At 35.4% G+C, this 20,382-nt stretch overlaps 2 protein-coding genes and 1 long non-coding RNA gene across 6 annotated transcripts in view; 1 reads left to right on the top strand and 2 right to left on the bottom strand.

The window, feature by feature from the left end:
- Nucleotides 1-20,382, bottom strand: part of LOC123265030 — a 52,575-nt gene that overhangs the window by 21,587 nt on the left and 10,606 nt on the right. The window contains exon 1 of one of the 3 annotated variants that reach the window (XM_044728611.1): nucleotides 5,256-5,349. The exons of the other annotated variants lie outside the window; for them this stretch is intronic. Within the exon in view, the coding sequence (XP_044584546.1) occupies nucleotides 5,256-5,297 (42 nt within the window). The 5' untranslated portion in view covers nucleotides 5,298-5,349. Of the gene's footprint in view, nucleotides 1-5,255; nucleotides 5,350-20,382 lie in introns of those variants that run through there. 3 annotated transcript variants of the gene reach the window in all.
- Nucleotides 1,762-2,327, bottom strand: LOC123265031. The gene is made up of 2 exons (XR_006509485.1): nucleotides 1,932-2,327; nucleotides 1,762-1,806 (listed from the first exon to the last, which is right to left on the bottom strand). It is a non-coding gene; the product is annotated as an uncharacterized LOC123265031 (long non-coding RNA).
- On the top strand, nucleotides 6,777-10,615 carry LOC123265029 (membrane-associated protein Hem-like). 2 transcript variants are annotated; one of them, XM_044728609.1, is made up of 2 exons: nucleotides 6,777-6,988; nucleotides 7,052-10,615. In XM_044728609.1, exon 2 carries the CDS (start codon nucleotides 7,196-7,198, stop codon nucleotides 10,562-10,564), a length of 3,369 nt encoding a protein of 1,122 aa, XP_044584544.1. In that variant the 5' UTR covers nucleotides 6,777-6,988; nucleotides 7,052-7,195; the 3' UTR covers nucleotides 10,565-10,615. The 2 variants fall into 2 exon arrangements, with proteins under 2 accessions (XP_044584544.1, XP_044584545.1); XM_044728610.1 differs by having other exon boundaries at nucleotides 6,777-6,992.

Here is a 20,382-nt window from a genome sequence, read left to right as displayed (position 1 = left end):
TTAATATTAATCTTAATATTAATATTAATATTAAGGTTTGCCTCAATTCATTTGTAATTTTCCGATTTAAATAACACGGGAAAATTTTTTTTTTATTTTTGAATTTTAATTACTTTGGAACGGCTTGTTTACGCAACATCCCAGAGAGAGGATCAATAGGAAATTTCACGCTCTACAAAAAACTTTCAAAAGTCGAAGTTCCTCAGATCAACCGTTTCAAAGATATCTGCGATCAAAAATCTTTAAGAAATCTTAATAAAATTTTCAAACACTAATTTAAGATGAGCTTACAGGGACAGAGCTCTGGAACATTATTGTGGTCCGTTTTAAAATAGTCTTAAGGAAATCTTAAAATAATCTTGAGAAAATCTTAAAATAGTCTTAAAAAAATCTCAAAAAAAATTTTTGAGATTATTTTAAGATGAACTCACAGCGACAGAGCCCCGGAACATTAAAACGGAGCGTTTCAAAAAAGTCTTAAAATTGTCGGATAATAATTCTTTTACAATTTCGAATTCAATTTGAAAAGAGCGTACTAAAAAATGTTGTGGTTAAAAATTTGCAAAATCGTCTAAAAAATGTCGAAAAATTAATTTTCATAACAAATTTGAGAACCGAATTTGAAAAATCTGCTCTCGGAATTGGGTTTCGATGTCTTAAAAGAGTCTAAAAACAGTCTTGGTTTTTGTCACGTTTAAGATCTCAAAAAAACGACATTTTTAAGACACTTTTAAGACGATTTTTTTCTACACGAGGACTCAAATAGTTATTTTCGATACGCCTGCGCAAAGGTAGATGTTTTGGTAAGCTTGAAGTGACGTCACGAGGCTGAGATTATAAGTGCATTGGTTTTGTTGAGAATGTATTTATAATCTCAGACGAGTGTCATCACTTCAAGTTTATTACCAAAATGCCAACCTTTGCGGATTTGTATCGAACAAAATTTTTTGTAATAGCAACGGCGAAACTCGGATTTGAGAGGATGCAAATAAAATTTTATTCATTTATGAACTGTCACACGTGAATAAATGACAAACTAAAATATTAGTAAAATTGTTTACAAGAATCGACTTGTCGCAAAGATTTTTTTTTTTCGATTCATACTCTCCCTGGCGGACGATTGTAGAAATAAACGAAACTAATGTTATGTCGTAATAACTATAATGCTTTGGGCTGCATCTGGCAGGTGACACTACTTGTCAGATAAACCATGATTTAAATGTGTTAATTAGTTACATTTATAATTTAAATTTATATTTATATTTTAAATAGATTCAGAATTCCTAGTTGATTTAATATTTTATTTAATTGCTGAGTTTGGTCGTTGAGTGCACACGTGTCTTCGAAAGAGAAACTTTAATGTCGAGAAAATAATAGAAAGGAATATTGTATTAGGTTCTGAAAAACCATAAAATCTTTGAGTAAACACAGAACGTGTCCTTGCCACATGACAACTTCAAGTCCTTAAAAGAAAAGCCATAAAAGACACGTGTGGAAACTCAACGGTCTCTTGTTCTCTAAAAAACAAGGCACTACAACTAAATTTAACAACAAAATAAATCAATAATAATTTATTTATCCACTTTATTTTAAGTAACTAAATAACATAAATAAATGAGTATTTAGAAGCTACAACATGTGTATGTATGTATGGATTTAATGTCACAATGGTTTTAGACAAATTTAATTACATATTGGAATAATTGAATAGTAAATGGTATTAAATTGAATTTAGAAATGATTAGCAAATATTAAAGTAAATTCCGCATCTGATATAATTTATTGAGCAGATAATACCTTAAAAGCCTTTTAAAATTATAACACGTTAATTGATTCTAATGAATATATGTTAATTAAATAATAATAAATAATAGATAAGGATAATCATTGTTAACAACGATCTGATATTATATTATTATTACTGTCTGGACCTCGACCAGGTTTTCTGCGGTTTCCCTAGGTCGCTGTGCTGAATTTAAAGCCAGGTAAATACAGGTACATGAATATGTAAGCCGGCCGCAGCCGCAAATAATAAGTGTTATATATAAATAAGTTTATATAAGTACATGTAAGATAGTATATTACGCACTATGTATAAGGGTAGTTCTAGCAATAGTATAGGTGTATACGTGTAACCATAGTGGGGGAACGTGAAGCTGAGCAGTCAGAGTTGAGACTTTGTGACTTCACTTCTCCCCGAGAGCTGTAACTATTCACTCCATCTCTCCGATTTCTAAATAAACATCAACATTAAGTTCAATTGAACTCTTATCATTTAAAATCATACCTTGCCACACAATCTCAATCAGTCATTTTTAAGTATATTTCAAATTGAATTATAAAATAAAATCCCGCGTGACAATAAACAACCCACTTGTCCACGAGGTGTCATCATCGGCGAATCTAGTAACCTCGCAGGACATAACACTAAACATCCTAGTGCTTTTTAGCATCCATGCGGAAATGCAGAGACAGATAGAGAGCGAGATATTATTTATCGATATGTGTGCGTGAAAAGTAGACTCAACTATAGATGTCCAGATATCATTCATTTTACCCCTTCTAACTATAGCTCGAAAATCCAAGTTTCGCGGTTGGCATTACAAAAAATCATTTATTTGATATTATTAACCTTTATATTTATGTACTTGTGCTTATTGTGAGTTACGTATAGAGTAAATAAGAAAAAAAAAGTTTGAAAACTCAGATTAACAGAATTCAAATGATTTTACAAATAAAATTAGGAAAACGATTGACCCTAAAGAACATACCGTAACTCCTATTCTTTCCCGCTTCACAGCATTATTTATATTTGTAAGAATGCTTACCGTAAGATGGACGGTGTGGCTTAATGTATATAGAATAAGCGAAAGGAAATTTAGTATAGACCGGATAGCTCAAATGGTAGAGTAGCCGACATGTCTTCGGAAGGTTCTGGGTTCGAATCCCAGTCCGAGCTATCTAATAATTTTTTCTCGCATATTCTATAAACTCACATTAAGATGATCCTCTTCACATTCCTTTCTCAATCCTTTCCTACCAATATCCTGTTACGTGAATGTGGAACGCTTCACGTAATAATTACCGTAACTCCTATTCTTTCCCGCTTCACAGCATTATTTATATTTGTAGACCATCCCTGCAACTTCCCGCTAATTCCATACTTAAGAACATGTAGGACAGAGAATATTCAAATTTTGGACAAAATACTGAGACGCTTTTTGACCAAGTAATTTTTGAACAAAAAATTATTAAACTTGGCCGGAGTATGTTAATAATAGTCCTTTGTAAATTGATTCTTCTATTTTTAAATTTAATCATTGAAAAAAAATAACAAAATGATAAATAAATAGGTAGAGTTCGCGCGTAAAACTGCCTTATCTCCGGGCCCATCATATATTCAAGTAAATAAACTTTACTATAAAGAAATTACTCATAAACTTACAACCAATATAATCTTTGAGATTGATTTAATTTTTTGGTTAATCTTTACTTTAGTTTAGATTACTTATAAGACAGAATTATTAAAATGCAACTAGATTTGAATAGAAAACTAATTATCAACAAAAACTTTCATTTACTATAGTAAATAAACTATAGTTTAATTTTTTTGAACAGTGTTAAGAGTATTGACAGTCAGCCTGATAATCTTCAGTGCATTTTATGTGTTTCAAATAAACAATCCGATATATTCAATTGTTATTTGTTATCACTAGTCCAAACTGAATTACCGACAACAGACTGTATTACATGCTCTTAAGCGCTCAAAATTGCACTAATTACGTTTTTGAGCTCTTTGAGCTCAAAAATATAATTTTCGTGTCATTTTGAGCTCTCCGAGCTCAAAAGTCTGACAGAAGTTTAATGAAACACTATTTTTTGAATTTTCAAACCGCAATAACTTTTGAATGAATGAAACGGTTTTCACGCGGTTGGTGGCATTCAACGCAATTTTTGAAACCTCACAAAGAATCTTCAAGTTTAAATCGATGGTGGGACCTACGGAGAGAACGTTACTTGCTATAATCATGATCTCCAAAATCTAAACGTAATGCTTTCGCAACACGCAAAAAAATCAGAGAGTCATAGTCACTCCCGCCTAACTCACGAACGAATCAACCGATTTCGACCGGGCTGGTGGTGATCGACGTGATTTTCTGATGTTAAGAGCTGATTAGTTCTGGAATCGATCAGCAGAGTCGTTTAAAAGTTATTCTAAAAAAAACCACATTGGAAAAAAATTTTTTTTGTAGTTTTTTTGACATCAAAATCTACCGGTTTGAATCGGTCCAAATTGTATTCAAAATCTAAGTTGGGTCAAGCCCTTTTGAATGGCGCCAACCGCGATGAAATCAGTGGAGCCGTTCAAAAGTTATTGAAAGATATTAAGAGGATCACATACACACACACAACACATACGATTTATTTTTAGATGGGGACCCAAAAATCATTTATTAGATATTTTTTACCTTTATATTTATGTATTTGTGTTTTTCGTGAGTCACGTATGGAGTAAGTAATCAAAAAAAAAAAGTTTAAAGTTTCGGATTAACAGAATGTAAGTGATTTATTTTTGATCGCAGATATCTTTGAAACGGTTGATCTGAGGAACTTCGACCTCAAGATGTTTTTTTTAGAGCGTGAAATTTCCTATAAGTCGTTTTTCTGGGATGTTGCGTAAGCAAGCCATTCCGAAGTAATTAAAATTCGAAAATAAAAAAAAATATTTTCCCGTGTTATTTAAATAGGAAAATTAGAAATATATTGAGGCAAATCTTAATATTAATATTAAGGGCTCTAATAGATACCAAAATTTTTGTTTTTGAATGTACTTTCAACTTTTCAACACCATTGAAGAAAAAAAAAATTTTATTTTTTTTGATACACCCTAATAACTATAAAGACATTTACTAAATTATTAGATCATATCATAATACAAAATTAAAATTGAAAAGGCCTAAAATCAGAAAATAGTCCATTAAAGCAATTTAAATTTTGTAAAAATGGAAATTAATATAAACAGATGATACAAAGAGAATTAAAAAATGATGATAAATCTAAATTCAGAAAATTCAAATAAAAGACATCAAGGTTATTTGACATATACACAAATGAACAACTCTGAATATAGAAAAGCTTTACAAATGAACATCTCTAATTATGGACAGGAAAATTAGAAAAAAAAAAAAGAAAATACAATATTCATAAATTAAAAAATAAGTAATAGTTAAAAAAAACACGCTTTAAGGTAGTACCTTCGCGACAGTCCAGATAAAAAATTTTGGCTCACTATCCATGTTATACGTATCGACAGACCTAAGGTTATAGGTTAAGTTTTTTTAACGTTACTGTACTCGTCGACTTTTATATTCTCTATACATATACACACACACTACGGTTTCAGTTACTAGCGGCTGTTTTTCGTACCCCCTCTCCTAAAAATAATCCTCTAAAAGTGAAATTTATTTTAATTAATCTCGAAAATTACACGGTAAATAATTTTCATTTTTTTTTTACTTGTTCGAAATATCATATTCTTCAATCTACTAGTCTTTCGATAGAGTGGTGAAATTCTTTCGATGGAAAAAATTAAAAATACTGTCATTTTCCTACGCTTCTCCTATGTTCATGTACAAAAAATTTCATTTTCAATTGCAATTATCTCATGTTAGGTACGGTAAATCGTCTTCAAATTTTAACAGCATATGTATTATGCATTTAATGACTTATATTCAAAGTTTCGAGGATTTCTTAAAATATTGCTTTCATAACCGTACTACCTCTATATAAAACCAAACTAAAAAGTAGGAATAAATTTTTTGGATAATTCAAAATTAAGTCAAAGTGATTAATAAAAAAAAATCGTTTTTATGTAAATAAGTGTGGGCATTAGATAAAAACAATTATTCAAGGGTTATAAACTCTGCACCAAGACATCTTCTTCAGAGAACTCAGCATGCTGAAAAATTAATTTTTATTAATCATAGGTAATGTACGATTTTTTAATTTTTAGGTAGATTTTTGAGGGGGCGGTGCCGATTGAGTATCAGCACCGGCACGTGCTAGAGCCGCGGCTAATCGCGCGGTTGTAATTGCCATTGCGCCGATACGTGATGATCCGTTTTGACGATGCACAGAATATACGACGACTGTACTTATTATTTGAATATTTAAATGCAAATAATAACAGCGTTATTATTTAGTCGTTGAAACAAGGGATCATACAATTTTTCTCATACGTGACTTTCATGACTTTTCCTTAGATTCTTAAGTACCGAAGGTTTCTCAGAACTAGACTACAATGTCCCTTTTTACTCGATAATAAATTAAATTTATTTGAAACAATATATATATATATATATATAATATTCTACAACATAAAACAAACTTTCTAATTTGGGAGATTTCACTATTTACATAAATTATAAACTAATGAAATATTTAAGATAATCTAAATTACATCTAAATTCGCGCTTTGCTGGCAGGTAGTGTCACCTGCTGGATGCATTTAGAGACATCACACATGACTACAATGGCTGCGTTCAAGTTTACTAAGTTCTTGGCAGATCTTAGCATATCTTGTAACAACAACTTAAAGTAACACTATATTATTTGTTTTTTAAATCTATAATAAAACAATGCAAGGTATATTTATTTAAGTGTGTCTGAAATTAATTTTTTGGTAGATAAAGTTAGCTCTCTGCTCAGAACTTAGTAAACCTGAACGCAGCCATGTCTGAACATTTCGTCGGTAGGCAGCGCTTTTATTATCATGCTTGATTTTTATCTGTGAATATATGTGAAATTTCGTATTATTTCTAATGAAATTAGTTTTCTTTCATAATTTTATTCTGGACCTATGTGCGGTGTATATAATAAGAGCTATGTTTATGTATTTTGTACTTGCAACAATTCTGATCAAAAATTAAGTTAAATATTTAATAGTTTTTGATTCAACCATTATTTGTTACTTCACAATAATGACTCAGTATGTATGTTTTATTATATAGTTTAATTTCTCATTACATTGATTAATTTTTTTTATTTTCAGCTTCAAGTACTGTGTGAACGTCAAAAGTGAACTATAATAATATTGGAAGAAGCCCCCTTTCTATAAAGGCTTTGGTGTAACTACTACCGTTATTATTAATATTAAAATATTACAAACATAAATTCACACTAAAAAATACAAAATATGGCTCGTTCAGTTCTTCCAAGCCAACAAAAATTAGCCGAAAAACTTATTATTCTCAATGACCGAGGTGTGGGAATGCTAACTCGTATTTATAATATTAAAAAAGCTTGTAGTGATGCTAAATCTAAACCAGCTTTTTTATCTGATAAAACACTCGAATCATCTATTAAATTAATCGTCCGAAAATTTCCGAACATTGATATTAAAGGACTTCAAACTATCACAAATTTAAAAAATGAAATCATAAAATCATTGTCCTTATATTATTATACATTTGTTGATTTGTTAGATTTCAAAGATAATGTTAGTGAATTATTAACAACGATGGATGCCTGTGGTGTAAACATGGATATCACTCTTAATTTTGACCTAACAAAAGCATATTTAGATTTAACGGTCATTTACACAACTCTTATGATTTTACTTTCTAAAGTAGAAGATCGCAAAGCAGTATTAGGTCTTTTTAATGCAGCTCATGAAATGGTTCATAATCAATCAGATCATAGTTTTCCAAGATTAGGTCAGATGATTATGGATTATGATGCACCGCTTAAAAAACTCTCTGAAGAATTCATTCCGCATTCAAAATTATTAATAAATGCTTTAAACTCGCTTTGGATCATTTATCCAAGTAGAAATTTGTCTGCTGATAATTGGAGAGCAGATCAAAAATTAAGCTTAATCGGAAGTCCAGGGCAAATATTAAAGCCTGCAGCTACTGATATGATGTCTTGTGAAACATTAAGTCTCGATAAAATCGAAAAGTGGATTATACTAGGCTTTACATTGTGTCATTCAGTTTTAAATCAAGAGCAACCAAATAAATTGTGGGTTACTGCTCTTGAATCTAGATGGGTCTTAGTACTGTTTCGCGATGAAGTTATATATATTCATCAATATATTCAGTTATTTTTTGAAACAATTAAAGGTTATAGCAAAAGGATTTCAGAAATAAAAGAATGTTATAACCAGGCGATTCAAAAATCCAGCTACCGGCACCGAGAAAGGCGAAAATTTCTAAGGACGGCTCTAAAAGAATTAGGGCTAATATTGACCGATCAACCAGGCCTTTTAGGTCCTAAAGCATTATTAGTATTCATGGGATTATCTCATTCAAGAGATGAAATTTTATGGGTTTTAAGGCATGGAGATAACCCACCGAATCAAGGGAAAGCAAAAGGGCGTGGAAACGAAGATTTAGTAGACAGACAACTTCCAGAACTTCTGTTTCATTGTGAAGAGTTACGAGCTCTCGTCCGAAAATATTCTCAAGTTCTCCAACGTTATTATGTTCAGTTTTTAGCTACTTTTGATGCTCCCGCACTTCATCAAATTATTCAAAATCTGCCGATTTGTCCAGAAGAAGAAGGAGCTATTCTAAGTGATTTGTGTTCGGTGATAGCTAATGTATCGATAAAACAAGTCGAAGATAATGATTTATTCGATTTTCGTCCATTAAGACTTGATTGGATTAGATTGCAAGCATATATGTCCGTTAATAAGTGTAATATGAATCTTACAGATAATCGTGAGTTAGCATCTTTTATGGATACCATAATTTTTCATACAAAAATGATTGATAATCTTGATGAAATGCTTATTGAAACTTCAGATCTTTCCATTTTCTGCTTCTACAGTAAAATTTTTGAAGATCAATTCCACATGTGTCTCGAATTCCCAGCTCAAAATAGATATATCGTTGCTTTTCCACTTATTTGTAGTCATTTCCAAAGTTGTACTCATGAGCTGTGTCCTGAAGAACGTCATCATATTCGAGAGCGAAGTCTTTCAGTAGTTAATATGTTTCTTGACGAAATGGCAAAAGAAGCTAAAAATATCATTACCACTATTTGTGATGAACAATGTAATATGAGTGACAAACTCTTACCGAAACACTGTGCTCAGTTGATTTCACAAGTTGTAAATCGTAAAAAAAAAGACAAAAGTAAAAAAAATATTTATGAAATTCACAAACCTGGATTAGAAAGTTACAGAAAAACTCGAGAAGAACTTACGACCATGGATAAATTGCATATGGCACTGACTGAACTTTGTTACGCAATCAATTTTTGTCCTACAATCAATGTTTGGGAATACACATTTGCACCAAAAGAGTATATGAATCAACATCTTGAAACAAGATTTTCTAGAGCTCTAGTTGGAATGGTTATGTTTAATCCAGACGCTAATGAAATAGCAAAACCATCTGAACTTTTTGTGAGTGTTCGAGCATATATGAACGTACTTCAAACAGTTGAAAATTATGTTCATATTGATATAACTAGAGTCTTTAATAACGCACTCCTTCAACAAACTCAATCATTAGATAGTCATGGTGATAAAACTATTGCTGCTCTGTATACACAATGGTATTCTGAAGTTTTATTAAGGCGGGTTAGTGCTGGAAATATATGTTATTCATCTAATCAACGAGCCTTCGTAAGCTTGTCAGTAGAAGGCTCAATACCATTCAATGCAGAAGAATTTTCAGATATAAATGAGTTAAGAGCTTTGACCGAGCTTATTGGTCCATATGGGATGAAAATGCTCAATGAAACACTCATGTGGCATATTTCTAGTCAAGTGCAAGAACTAAAAAAACTTGTTGCTAGTAATAAAGAAGTTCTTCTAGCTTTAAGAACTAATTTTGACAAACCTGAAATTATGAAGGAGCAATTCAAACGGCTACAACATGTTGAAAATGTTCTTCAACGAGTTACAATAATTGGTGTCATTCTTAGTTTTAGACAGCTCGCACAAGCTGCTTTGGTTGATGTTTTAGAAGAACGTATACCATTTCTCTTGAGTTCAATCCTAGATTTTAGACATCATTTACCATCAGGCGATCCGATGCGTTTAGTTTCTGAAATGACTTCAGCTGCCGGCTTGATGTGTAAAGTCGATCCGACACTCACCAATGCACTCAAGATCCAAAAAACAGAAGTTGATGAAGATGAGCACTTACTAGTTTGTCTTTTAATGGTTTTTGTGGCGGTTTCTATTCCAAGACTAGCTCGTAATGAAAATTCATTTTATCGTGCATCTTTAGAAGGACATTCAAATAATATACATTGCATTGCTACCGCTATCAACAATATATTTGGTGCACTTTTTACAATATGTGGTCAAAATGATATTGAAGATAGAATGAAAGAATTTCTAGCGTTGGCTTCATCCAGTTTACTCAGACTCGGTCAAGAAGTCGATAAAGAAACTATAAAAAACAGGGAGTCTATTTATCTGTTGCTTGATGAAATCGTTCAGGAGTCACCATTTTTAACGATGGATCTTCTCGAAAGTTGTTTCCCTTATGCGCTTATACGAAATGCATACCATGATGTATACAAATTAGAACATAATCAGATGTAACATCCTACTAACTTTTATAAGTTATAATAAACATGTACCAAATACTAATAATATATGAAATTAATTTAAGTATTTTCCTTACCAGTTGTGTTCTTACGATTGTAATACAGTAATTTTTAATAAATTATTGGATATTTGACGGTTAAGCATTCATTTATATTTAGTGATTCGACGGTGAACATCAGATGACGTTGAGCAAGACTTTTTGTGAAAATAAACTCAAAGCGTTGTAACTGACATTTAGCTTGAAATCCAGTCGCTTTGAACTGGTTCATCACGGTGAATTCACTTTTTCGGGGGTAATCAGAAAAAGAAACTGAGTTCACTAAGAATAACCAATTTGGAATTTGTGAAAAATTTTTTACAATGTTGTCCACTTAAAAAAAAATTAGGAAAACGGTCAATCCTAAAGGCCCTGCAACTTCCCGCTAATTCCATACCTGGGCGCTTAAAATTGTACTTATGACGTTTTTGAGATTTTTGAGCTCAAAATATAATTTATGTGATATTTTGAGCTCGCTGAGCTCAAAGACATAGTATTTCTATGCATTTGAGCTCTTCGAAGAAGTTTCATAGAACACTACTTTTGGAATTTTCAAACCGCAATAACTTTTGAATAGATCAACCAATTTTCACGCAGTTGGCGGCATTCGGCGCAGTTTTATCAGCCTCATAAAGAATTTTCAGGTTTTAATTGATCGAACAAAAAATTTCGGCATAATTTCGAAAAAACACTTTTTTCGGTTTTCTTTCGTTCAAGATATCTCTCGAACGAATTAACCGATTTCGACCAGCTTGGCAGCGATCGACGTAGTTTTTTATTGTCTAGAGCTGATTAGTTTTTGTTATCGATCGGTGGAGCCGTTTAAAAGTAATCCAAAAAAACCACATTGGAAAAAATTTTTTTTCTTATTTTTTTCAAGATTTCTCAAAATCTACTGATCCAAATCGGTTCAAATTATACTCAAAATCTAAGTTTGGCCAATTCCTTTCAAATGGCACCAACCGCGATAGAATCGGATGAGCCGTTCAAAAGTTATAAGCGCTTCACATACTTTCACACACACACACACACACACACACACACACACACACTTTGGCCAGCGGGTTGGACCCCATGGCTCTGCTGTATAGTAATGCCAGAGAGTAAGACAACAACCCAGATGGAAGTAGATGGACAGCTATTAAAAGTTCCTCCAAAAAGTGGAGGACCTTTTGCTCCCGTCACTATGCAAACCTACCGAGGAAGGATTAACTCTGCACCGACCGTCACTGGCCAACAGTCACCAATGGAGCGGCTTGGCAGCAAGATCGAAGAGTTAGCCGACTTCATCAAAGACAAGAAAAATCTCCACCATGAGATAAAGAAATTGGTGACCTCCATCACCACGGCATATAGGCTGGCCAACAAATCTCCAGGCGTGTCGGCGTCAACGACTCATACAACTCCGAGTCTGACCAAAAAACCACAGCCACTCTTGGTCACTCCTAAAAAACCACCACAGCAAGGAAAAGACAACAACAAGAAGAGGCAGCTGTCCACGCCCAGCCCTTCTTCAGCAATTGACAATCCAGCACAGAAAAAGACAACCCGGGATGGTACCTGGACCAAAGTGACTTGGCAAAAGAAAAAGAAGCAAATTGAACAGGAGCCAGCGGCAAAACCTACTGAATCCCAAAACCAGCCAAGTAAGGGTGGTCCAAAGAAACTAAGGAGGAAAAAGACAAGAACAAAGGATGTGCTTGTCCAACCAGTTGAAGGGCGAACGTACGCCGACCTTCTCAAGGAAATTAAGGCCAAAGTTAACCCGACAGAGACTGGAGTAGGCATAAAGTCTATCAAGCAAACGATGCGCCGGGGCGTTCTTCTAGAAATGAGTCGCAAGACTGAAGACACGGCTGTTTTCACAGCTGCGATAAAAACAGCAACCGCTAACATCGGTAGAGTCAGAACGCTCACACCAAAAACAACGATCGAGATCCTTGACTTGGATGGAATCCCTACCGAAAGCGACGTCCGTGAAGCACTCAAACGTGACTTTACCGACAGCCTGGAGATAAAACGTGTTTATTTGACAAAACCTACACCACGAGGAAATCGGGCAGCCTTCTGCTAGATAGATGAGGCTAGCGCGATCAAGATCCTTGACAAGGCCCATATAGTGATCGGATGGGTTAACTGTCGCATACGCCCAGTTACGAAAGTAACCCGCTGCTTTAAATGCCTTGGTTTTGGACATCAAACAAGAAACTGTACGGGACCGGACAGAAGCAAATGCTGTTATAAATGTGTTGGAGAAAACCACAAATCTGCAGACTGCACGGAGAAGCCAAAATGCTTCCTCTGTACACCGGACAAGGAAGCTCAAGATGGCTTATGTCACATTTCTGGCTCCGGGGCTTGTAAGGCATTCCGCACCGCACTTGCCGAAGCTAAAAGAAGGCAGAAATGATACGCATACTACAAGGAAACCTGAATAGATGTGCATTGGCGCAGAACTTACTTCGCCAGCGAGTTTTGAAAGAGAAGATCGACGTTTGCTTCATCTGCGAACATTATCTAAACATCGAAGGTAAAACATGGTTCGCTGATAAGTCTGGCACATCAGCAATCTGGATAGTAAACTCGAAGAAGATCACCGTCAACAACAACGGAAGCGGAGCAGGCTTCGTGTGGATAAAGACCACTATGACCGACTTGATGAGCATCTTTCACCTAACGAAGGGATTAATGTGTTCCGCCAGAAGTTGGCAGACATAGAAGACACCATCAGCAAGCTTGACAGTGAAATCATCGTGCTGACTTCTCTGATACCAGAGGTAACGAAGTAGCAGACTTTGCAGCAAGACTTGACCTCATAGTACTGAACACTGGAACTACCACAACCTTTAGAAGACCGGGGTATAAAGAATCCATCCTTGACATCTCGCTGGCAACTCAAAGAATAGCCAATATGATTGAGGACTGGACTGTATCCGTAGAATACAGTGGTAGAGATCACCAGTATGTGACATTCTGCGTTGGATTGGCACCTGTTTCGGCTCCACAACGAGTCCTCTAACAGCAGAAGTAGAACACCAGAAAGCTTAATCCAGAAGAACTACAAACGTCACTTACACGGAGCTCGTCTACCCTTCAGAATAATTCGACTCCGGATATCTGCAGGGAGACGGAAGAGGCAGTGCTAAATGCAATGACGGAGATTGCTGCCACATGTAACGCCTCTATGCCGCGGCTAAAAAACCGGAGTTTCCACGGGCCGGCATACTGGTGGTCAACAGACATAGCAGAACTTCACAAAAGATGTCATGAGCTACGTCACCGCGCCACGATAGCTGCGAAACGTTCTCCGAACCAAAACTTATATTCGAAAGAGTATTGTAGGCCAAAAAGACGCTAAACCGAGCCATCAAAGCAAGTAAAGTGAAGTTATGGAAAGAGATCTGCGACAATCTCGACAATGACATCTGAGGTAAAGCCTACCAAATTGTCGCCAAACGACTTGGAAAGGCTTCACCAGAGGTGCCGAAGTCTTCTGCCTTAATGGACAGCATTGTAGCGGAGCTTTTCCCCAAACACCTGCCGCGGGTGAAGGAACACTTCGCTAAAAACAGTGAAGTAACACCCTTCACAACTAAAGAACTACAAGACGCGGCCAAGTCACTCAAAACAGGAAAGGCACCTGGACCTGATGGCATCCCGGCATCGGTGATCAAGATTGTAGCCCTAGAATACCCAGACATACTTCTGAACACCTACAATGCATGCTTGGCAACTGACACGTTTCCCGCGGTCTGGAAGCGGCAGAGATTGGTTCTCTCAGACAAAGGTAAGGGAACCCCCGTAACACCTTCTTCGTTTAGACCGCTCTGTATGCTAGGCATTGCTGTAAAACTGCTCGAGAAGCTCATACAAGGGAGACTTCGCAACGACATCGACCATGCTGGAGGTTTTGCCACCAACCAGCATGGCTTCCGGAAAGGTCGTTCGACAGTCGGAGCGATCGAGAAAGTCATAAAGACAGAAAAACAAGCATAGTCTGGTAGCCTCAAAGCTCGTAAAGTATGTCTTCTCCTCACGCTAGATGTCAAAAACGCATTTAACAACGCAAATTGTGAAGACATCTTAGACGCTCTGGAGCACAAGTTTGACGCGGAGCCAAAGAATCTGGCACTATTCGACAACTACCTTGACGATAGAAAGTTAATAGTGGAAACTACTGAAGGCCCACAAGAATACGCCATAACGGCTGGCGTACCGCAAGGCTCAATAATGGGGCCTGATCTACGGAACGCAGACTACGACGAGCTTCTTGAAATCCCGTTGCCAGAGCAAGTAGAGCTAACAGGCTTTGCAGACGACGTTGCGGCCACTATAGTGGTGGACAGCGTAATAAAGGCCGAACTGCTAGTTCGGGAAACCATTGACGCCGTCGAGACTTGGCTTGATAAGCATCACCTAAAACTCGCCAAACAGAAAACTTAGATGGTCGTTTTGACACGTCAGAAATGGTTCCCAAAACCATTCGCTGTGGACATGGGAGGAACAACACTGACGTCAACGAGGGCCCTGCGCTATCTAGGGGTGATGATAGACGAGAAGCTGTCTTTCCGCGAACACCTTGACAGTGCATGCAAGAAAGCCAGCAAGACGGTATCCAGCCTAGCACGAATTATAACCAACACTATGGGACCAAGAACCAAAAAGAGAAGAGTCCTTTTGGAAGCAGTCCATTCAGTACTGCTTTATGGAGCGGAGATATGGGCAAACATATTAAATCAGAAGACCTACCAGCGAAAGATGGCGGCAGTACAGCGGCGAGGTGCCCTCAGGGTTGCATGTGCCTACCGCACGGTTTCCGAAGCGGCTGTATTGGTCATTCCGGGAGCCGCGCCCATCGACTTACTAGTGTTCGAGAGAGCAAAACTTTACGACGCTAAAAGCAGTGGAGAAAACATAAAGGAGGCAAAAACAAGGATAAAGGTTGAAACGCAGCAAGAGTGGCAGGACCGATGGACATCAGGAGAGACGGGCAGATGGACAGCGCGCCTGATCCCAAACATCAACATCTGGCTTTCTCGGAAGCAAGGGGACACGGACTTCTTCCTGACCCAGCTATTGACAGGACATGGGCAGTTCAATGCCTATCTTTTCAAGATGGGTTTGCACAGCACACCAACCTGTAAGTACTGCCCAGACAAAATTGATAACGCCGAGCACACGTTTTTCGAGTGTGATCGATGGAAGGACGACAGAAGCAGCACCGAAGAAACGATAGGCACCACGCTCTCCCTTGAGAGCTTGGTAACCTGTATGATCTAAAAAGAAGAAAACTGGTCAGCTGTCGCAGCATACGCGCAGCGTCTTTGAAAAGGGAAAATCGCAGAAAGGGATTAGAAACCAGTAGTAACAAGAAGTAGGTGTTGTGAGACACAACATGGACTGGATTGAAGTAAAGCCAATGCGGTCCCGATCCAGTCTTCCCTGTAACATCTATGGGGCAAGGAGAAAAGAGGATATTTAGTCGGTATTGTTGCAAAATAATATTGACTTCTGAGTCCGACATACCCAGGCGAATACCTAGTCCTGGCACCAACACCAAGTCCTGGCGTACGTAAATGTATTTTACCTCCTCTATAGAAAAAAAAAAAAAAAAAAAAAAAAAACACACGCACACACAGCCGCACGAACACCATCGCGGGAAAAGTCAGGAAAGCTTCTTGTGACCTTAAAACGGCGATATCTGATGAAAACTCGATTTTCACAAAACGGGACGAAACCAATAACTTTCCGATTTTAAAAAATTTTAAATTTTCTTAGCGGGAAGTTAAAAATTTTGAGCCCAAAATTTTACTGCAAAGTTCATTTTTTACGATTTTGAAAAATTCAAAATTTTTCAATTTTGGTAATTTTCAGGATTTTTTCCAAAAAATTTGTTTCTCATACCTCTAAGTGTCGTCTTTTTTCGCACCGGCAGTTTATTTTTAATATACAGTAGATTATGAAATATTAAATAAATAAACTTATAAAACCAGAAAAACAGTAAAATTTTCAATTTTGCATAACTCTCAAGAAAAGTTTTTTAAAAATTTTTTCCTAGGCAGAACTTTGTTTTATGATGAGACAAAACTCTCCACCAAAATTTATTCGAATCGGAGGGGGTCGATTTCAACCATTTGTCGATTTGACATGGAATGACCCATATAGATAATTGATAATAAACCCTAGCGGTTTTGTAAGTGCCGAAAAAATGTCGCAGTTATACAGTATTAATGCTGAATTTTTTAGCATACTTTCAATTGTTTTGGTCAGTTTTTTCATTGAAACATTACGGAACATTTACCGTAAAGATGCGAATAATTTACGCTCAAAATGCGAAATATTTTCTCTAAAAATACGGAATATTTACGCTTAAAAAGCGATATATCCACGCTAAAAATTTAGAATATTTACGCTTAAAATGCGGCATACTTATGGTAATATGGTGGTAAAATGACTCTATTAAAACCATATTTAAAAATAGTGTAAAATTAAATACAGCTTGGACTGGGATTCGAACCCAGAACCTTCCGAAGACATGTCGGCTACTCTAGCGTTTGAGCTACCCGGTCTATACCAAATTTCCTTTTTGCTTATTCGATATGCATTAAGTTACACCGTCCATCTTACGATAAGCATTTTTAAAATTAAATAATATAATTATAAATAGAAATTAAAATTAGAATTTATTTACTTAACATATGTATTCCTTTGTATTCATTACCGCTAAATACCTAATTAAAAAATAATATTCTATACAGGGTGTCCCAGAAGTAACGGACGCCATTGTAGCATCTGATAAACAAAATAATTCTGAGACGAAAAGTCCTTAGCCATTTTTTAATCAGACGCATAGATAATTAATTATTCATTAAAATAACGTCCTTTTATGCGTTAAAGAGAGAGCGCTAGTGTCAAGTCAAGTGCGTTCCAACGAAGACGCTTGCACGTGTGAATGTGTAAGTAAATATGTGTGACTACGTTAGCTATAGAAGCTAGTTAGTCATACAGTTAGTTGTGTCTTTGTTTGGCACATACTTCACTGGACACTGGCGCTCTCTCTCTAACAAATGAAGAGACGTTATTTTAAATTAATAATTAATTATCTATGCGGTTAATTGAAAAATGGCTAAGGACTTTTCGCCTTAGAATTATTTTTTTCATCAGATGCTACAATGGCGTCCGTGACTTTTGGGACACCTTGTATAGTATTTGATCAAAAAACAGTATTTGTTTCTGCAAAGTAACGATTCCCGGGAAAAAATGATCAGATCTGATCAGATATGAACAGGCATGAGTGTTCAGGTCTGATCAGATATGAAAAATGACCGGGTCTGATCAGACCTGGCCAGGCATGTTCATGTCTGATCAGATCTGTTCATGCCTGACTCGATCAGGTCCATAAAAAAAAAAAAAAAAGACTCGCGCCGACGGGGATTCGAACCATGTACGTTGCGCTCTTCAGACTGATACTTTACCTATTGACCCAATGACTTATCTTAATTCTAGTACCTTTCAAACTACTTTAAGTAATTTAAATTTTATACATGACTTATCCTTATAGTTAACGGAGTTCTATACTTAATTTATTAATTATTAATAATTAATTATACACAGTAAAAAATTTCGCGTCATAGCATCAAAAAATTTTTTGTTAAAAATTTTTATGTTAAATATTTAACACTTTTTTGTGTTGATTTAACAGAATAAATGTTAAATTTACTCATAAAAGTGTTAAATATTTAACACAAAAATTTTTGACGCAATGATGCAAAATTTTTTACTATGCATATTAGAGTGATTTATTTGGGACGGCTATGTATTTTTTTCGCTCCATTAACATATGGTTCTATGTAAAGTAAATAAAAAAATTTCCTCAAGGTTCATTCCGTAATTATAATTTTATTGTTTTCTTTTAAAATTGAAGTTTTTTTAAATTAAAACGTATAGGAAATGGAGAATTATTAGTGTGTTCTACAATTTAACAGCCTTTGACACTACTGCTATGGACCAAGGCGTAGCTTAAGATAATAACAGACACCTTGAAAGGACTTATCGATATCAACTGATATATTTTGATATTTTCACGCTATCAAACTCAAACTTTTACTAAATAATCTCATTTTTCGCGTATTCAATGGAACACAGTAAAAAATTTTATGTCATTGCGTCAAAATTCATCGTTAAAAATCATCGTTTTGGCATGGAAAATTAAAAAGTTCATGCTTATATAAGCCGAAATTTTTGATGAAAGTCGTACATTTAAAATTTATAAGGGGATAGAAACTGATACGTCATACGGAACAAATTAATTTTAAAAATAGAACTGCAGTCTATAGTTCGATAAAATTTTTCTTCCAGACTTAAAATATCATTTAAGAGGGTAAATCATGCATGAACAGTTCTTGTCAGCTGATATATGGAGTTTTAATCCTTTTCTATTAGGCTAGAACAGACATGATCGGACATGGAAAGGTCTGAGCGTATTTAACGCTTCAGACATGAACAGGCATGGACAGGTCTGAGCATATTTAATGCTTCAGACATGAGCAGGCATGAACAGGCTTGATCAGATCTGATCAGGTCTGAGCGTATTTAATGCTTCAGACATGAAGACATGAGCAGGCATGAACAGGCTTGATCAGGTCTGAGCGTATTTAATGCTTCAGACATGAACAGACATGAGCAGGCATGAACAGGCTTGATCAGGTCTGAGCGTATTTAACGGTTCAGACATGAACAGGCATGAACAGACATGGACAGGTCTGATCAGGCCTAATTTCAGGCCTGATCATACATGAACAGGGCTGATCAGGTCGGATTTCAGGCCTGATCAGATATGAACAGGTCTGATCAGTCCTGATCATTTTTTCCCGGGTTGAGAATAAAAAGGGAAATTGAAATTTTTCATTTTATTCATTTCTAACATAGAAGTGAACTAAAAATAAAACCAAATCTTTATTAATTGTCCATTATATCAGAAAATATTCGGCAAAATTATGGAATAATTACGGTATTGGTGGCAAAAAAATATGGTTTTAATACTTGAAAATTACTGTATCATTACGGTAATTATATGGAATTTTTTGGGTAAAATTTGGGCATTAATGCGGTAATCGTATAGTATATTTTTAGGGGAAGACGTCTATTACCTGTAAACCAATGAGTTAGATTACCAGTGACTTAGATCCCGATTACCTATATTTCCATAACCTAGAATACGATTACCCAAATTATTATTGACGTAGAATTCCTATGGGGTAGATTACCAATTACCTGGAATCTCGATTACTTAGAATCTGATTGCTCAGAAATTTTATTGGATATAATTCTGATTACACTGAAATCCGATAGCCTATAATTCTGATTACTTACAATCCCTATGGCATAGATTTCTTATAGTTTGACAAAAAAAAAGTTAATTCGGATAGATGGCGCATATGTAACACAACTTAGTAAACCATGCGGGATTTTATTAACAACGTCTGTAGTCACCGCGTATCTGATGTTAAAGAGCAAGAAGAGTTATTATTCTTCTAGGTAACAGTCGGTAATATGTTATTCCGATAATTATTCGAACAAGAAGGCAGGAGATCATTTTATTTAATTTATATATTATTATTTTATTTAATATTTGTATTCACTAGCACCTGATAAATATTATTGTGATAAATAATCAACTTTATTTAATTTTTTTGACCACTTGTGACTCCGTTGTCCCCTTTCGAATTCGCTGGAAGTTTTTTTTATTCTTTTCTACCCTATAAAAGGATTTTCA

The sequence above is a fragment of the Cotesia glomerata genome, linkage group LG5 (genome assembly GCF_020080835.1).
Source record: "Cotesia glomerata isolate CgM1 linkage group LG5, MPM_Cglom_v2.3, whole genome shotgun sequence".
NCBI lineage: Eukaryota > Metazoa > Arthropoda > Insecta > Hymenoptera > Braconidae > Cotesia > Cotesia glomerata.
This window is presented reverse-complemented; position numbering and strand designations above follow the sequence as displayed.

Coding starts and splice junctions, on each gene's coding strand:
- LOC123265029 (XM_044728609.1), top strand. CDS start 7,196: ATGGCTCGTTCAGTTCTTCCAAGCCAACAAAAATTAGCCGAAAAACTT.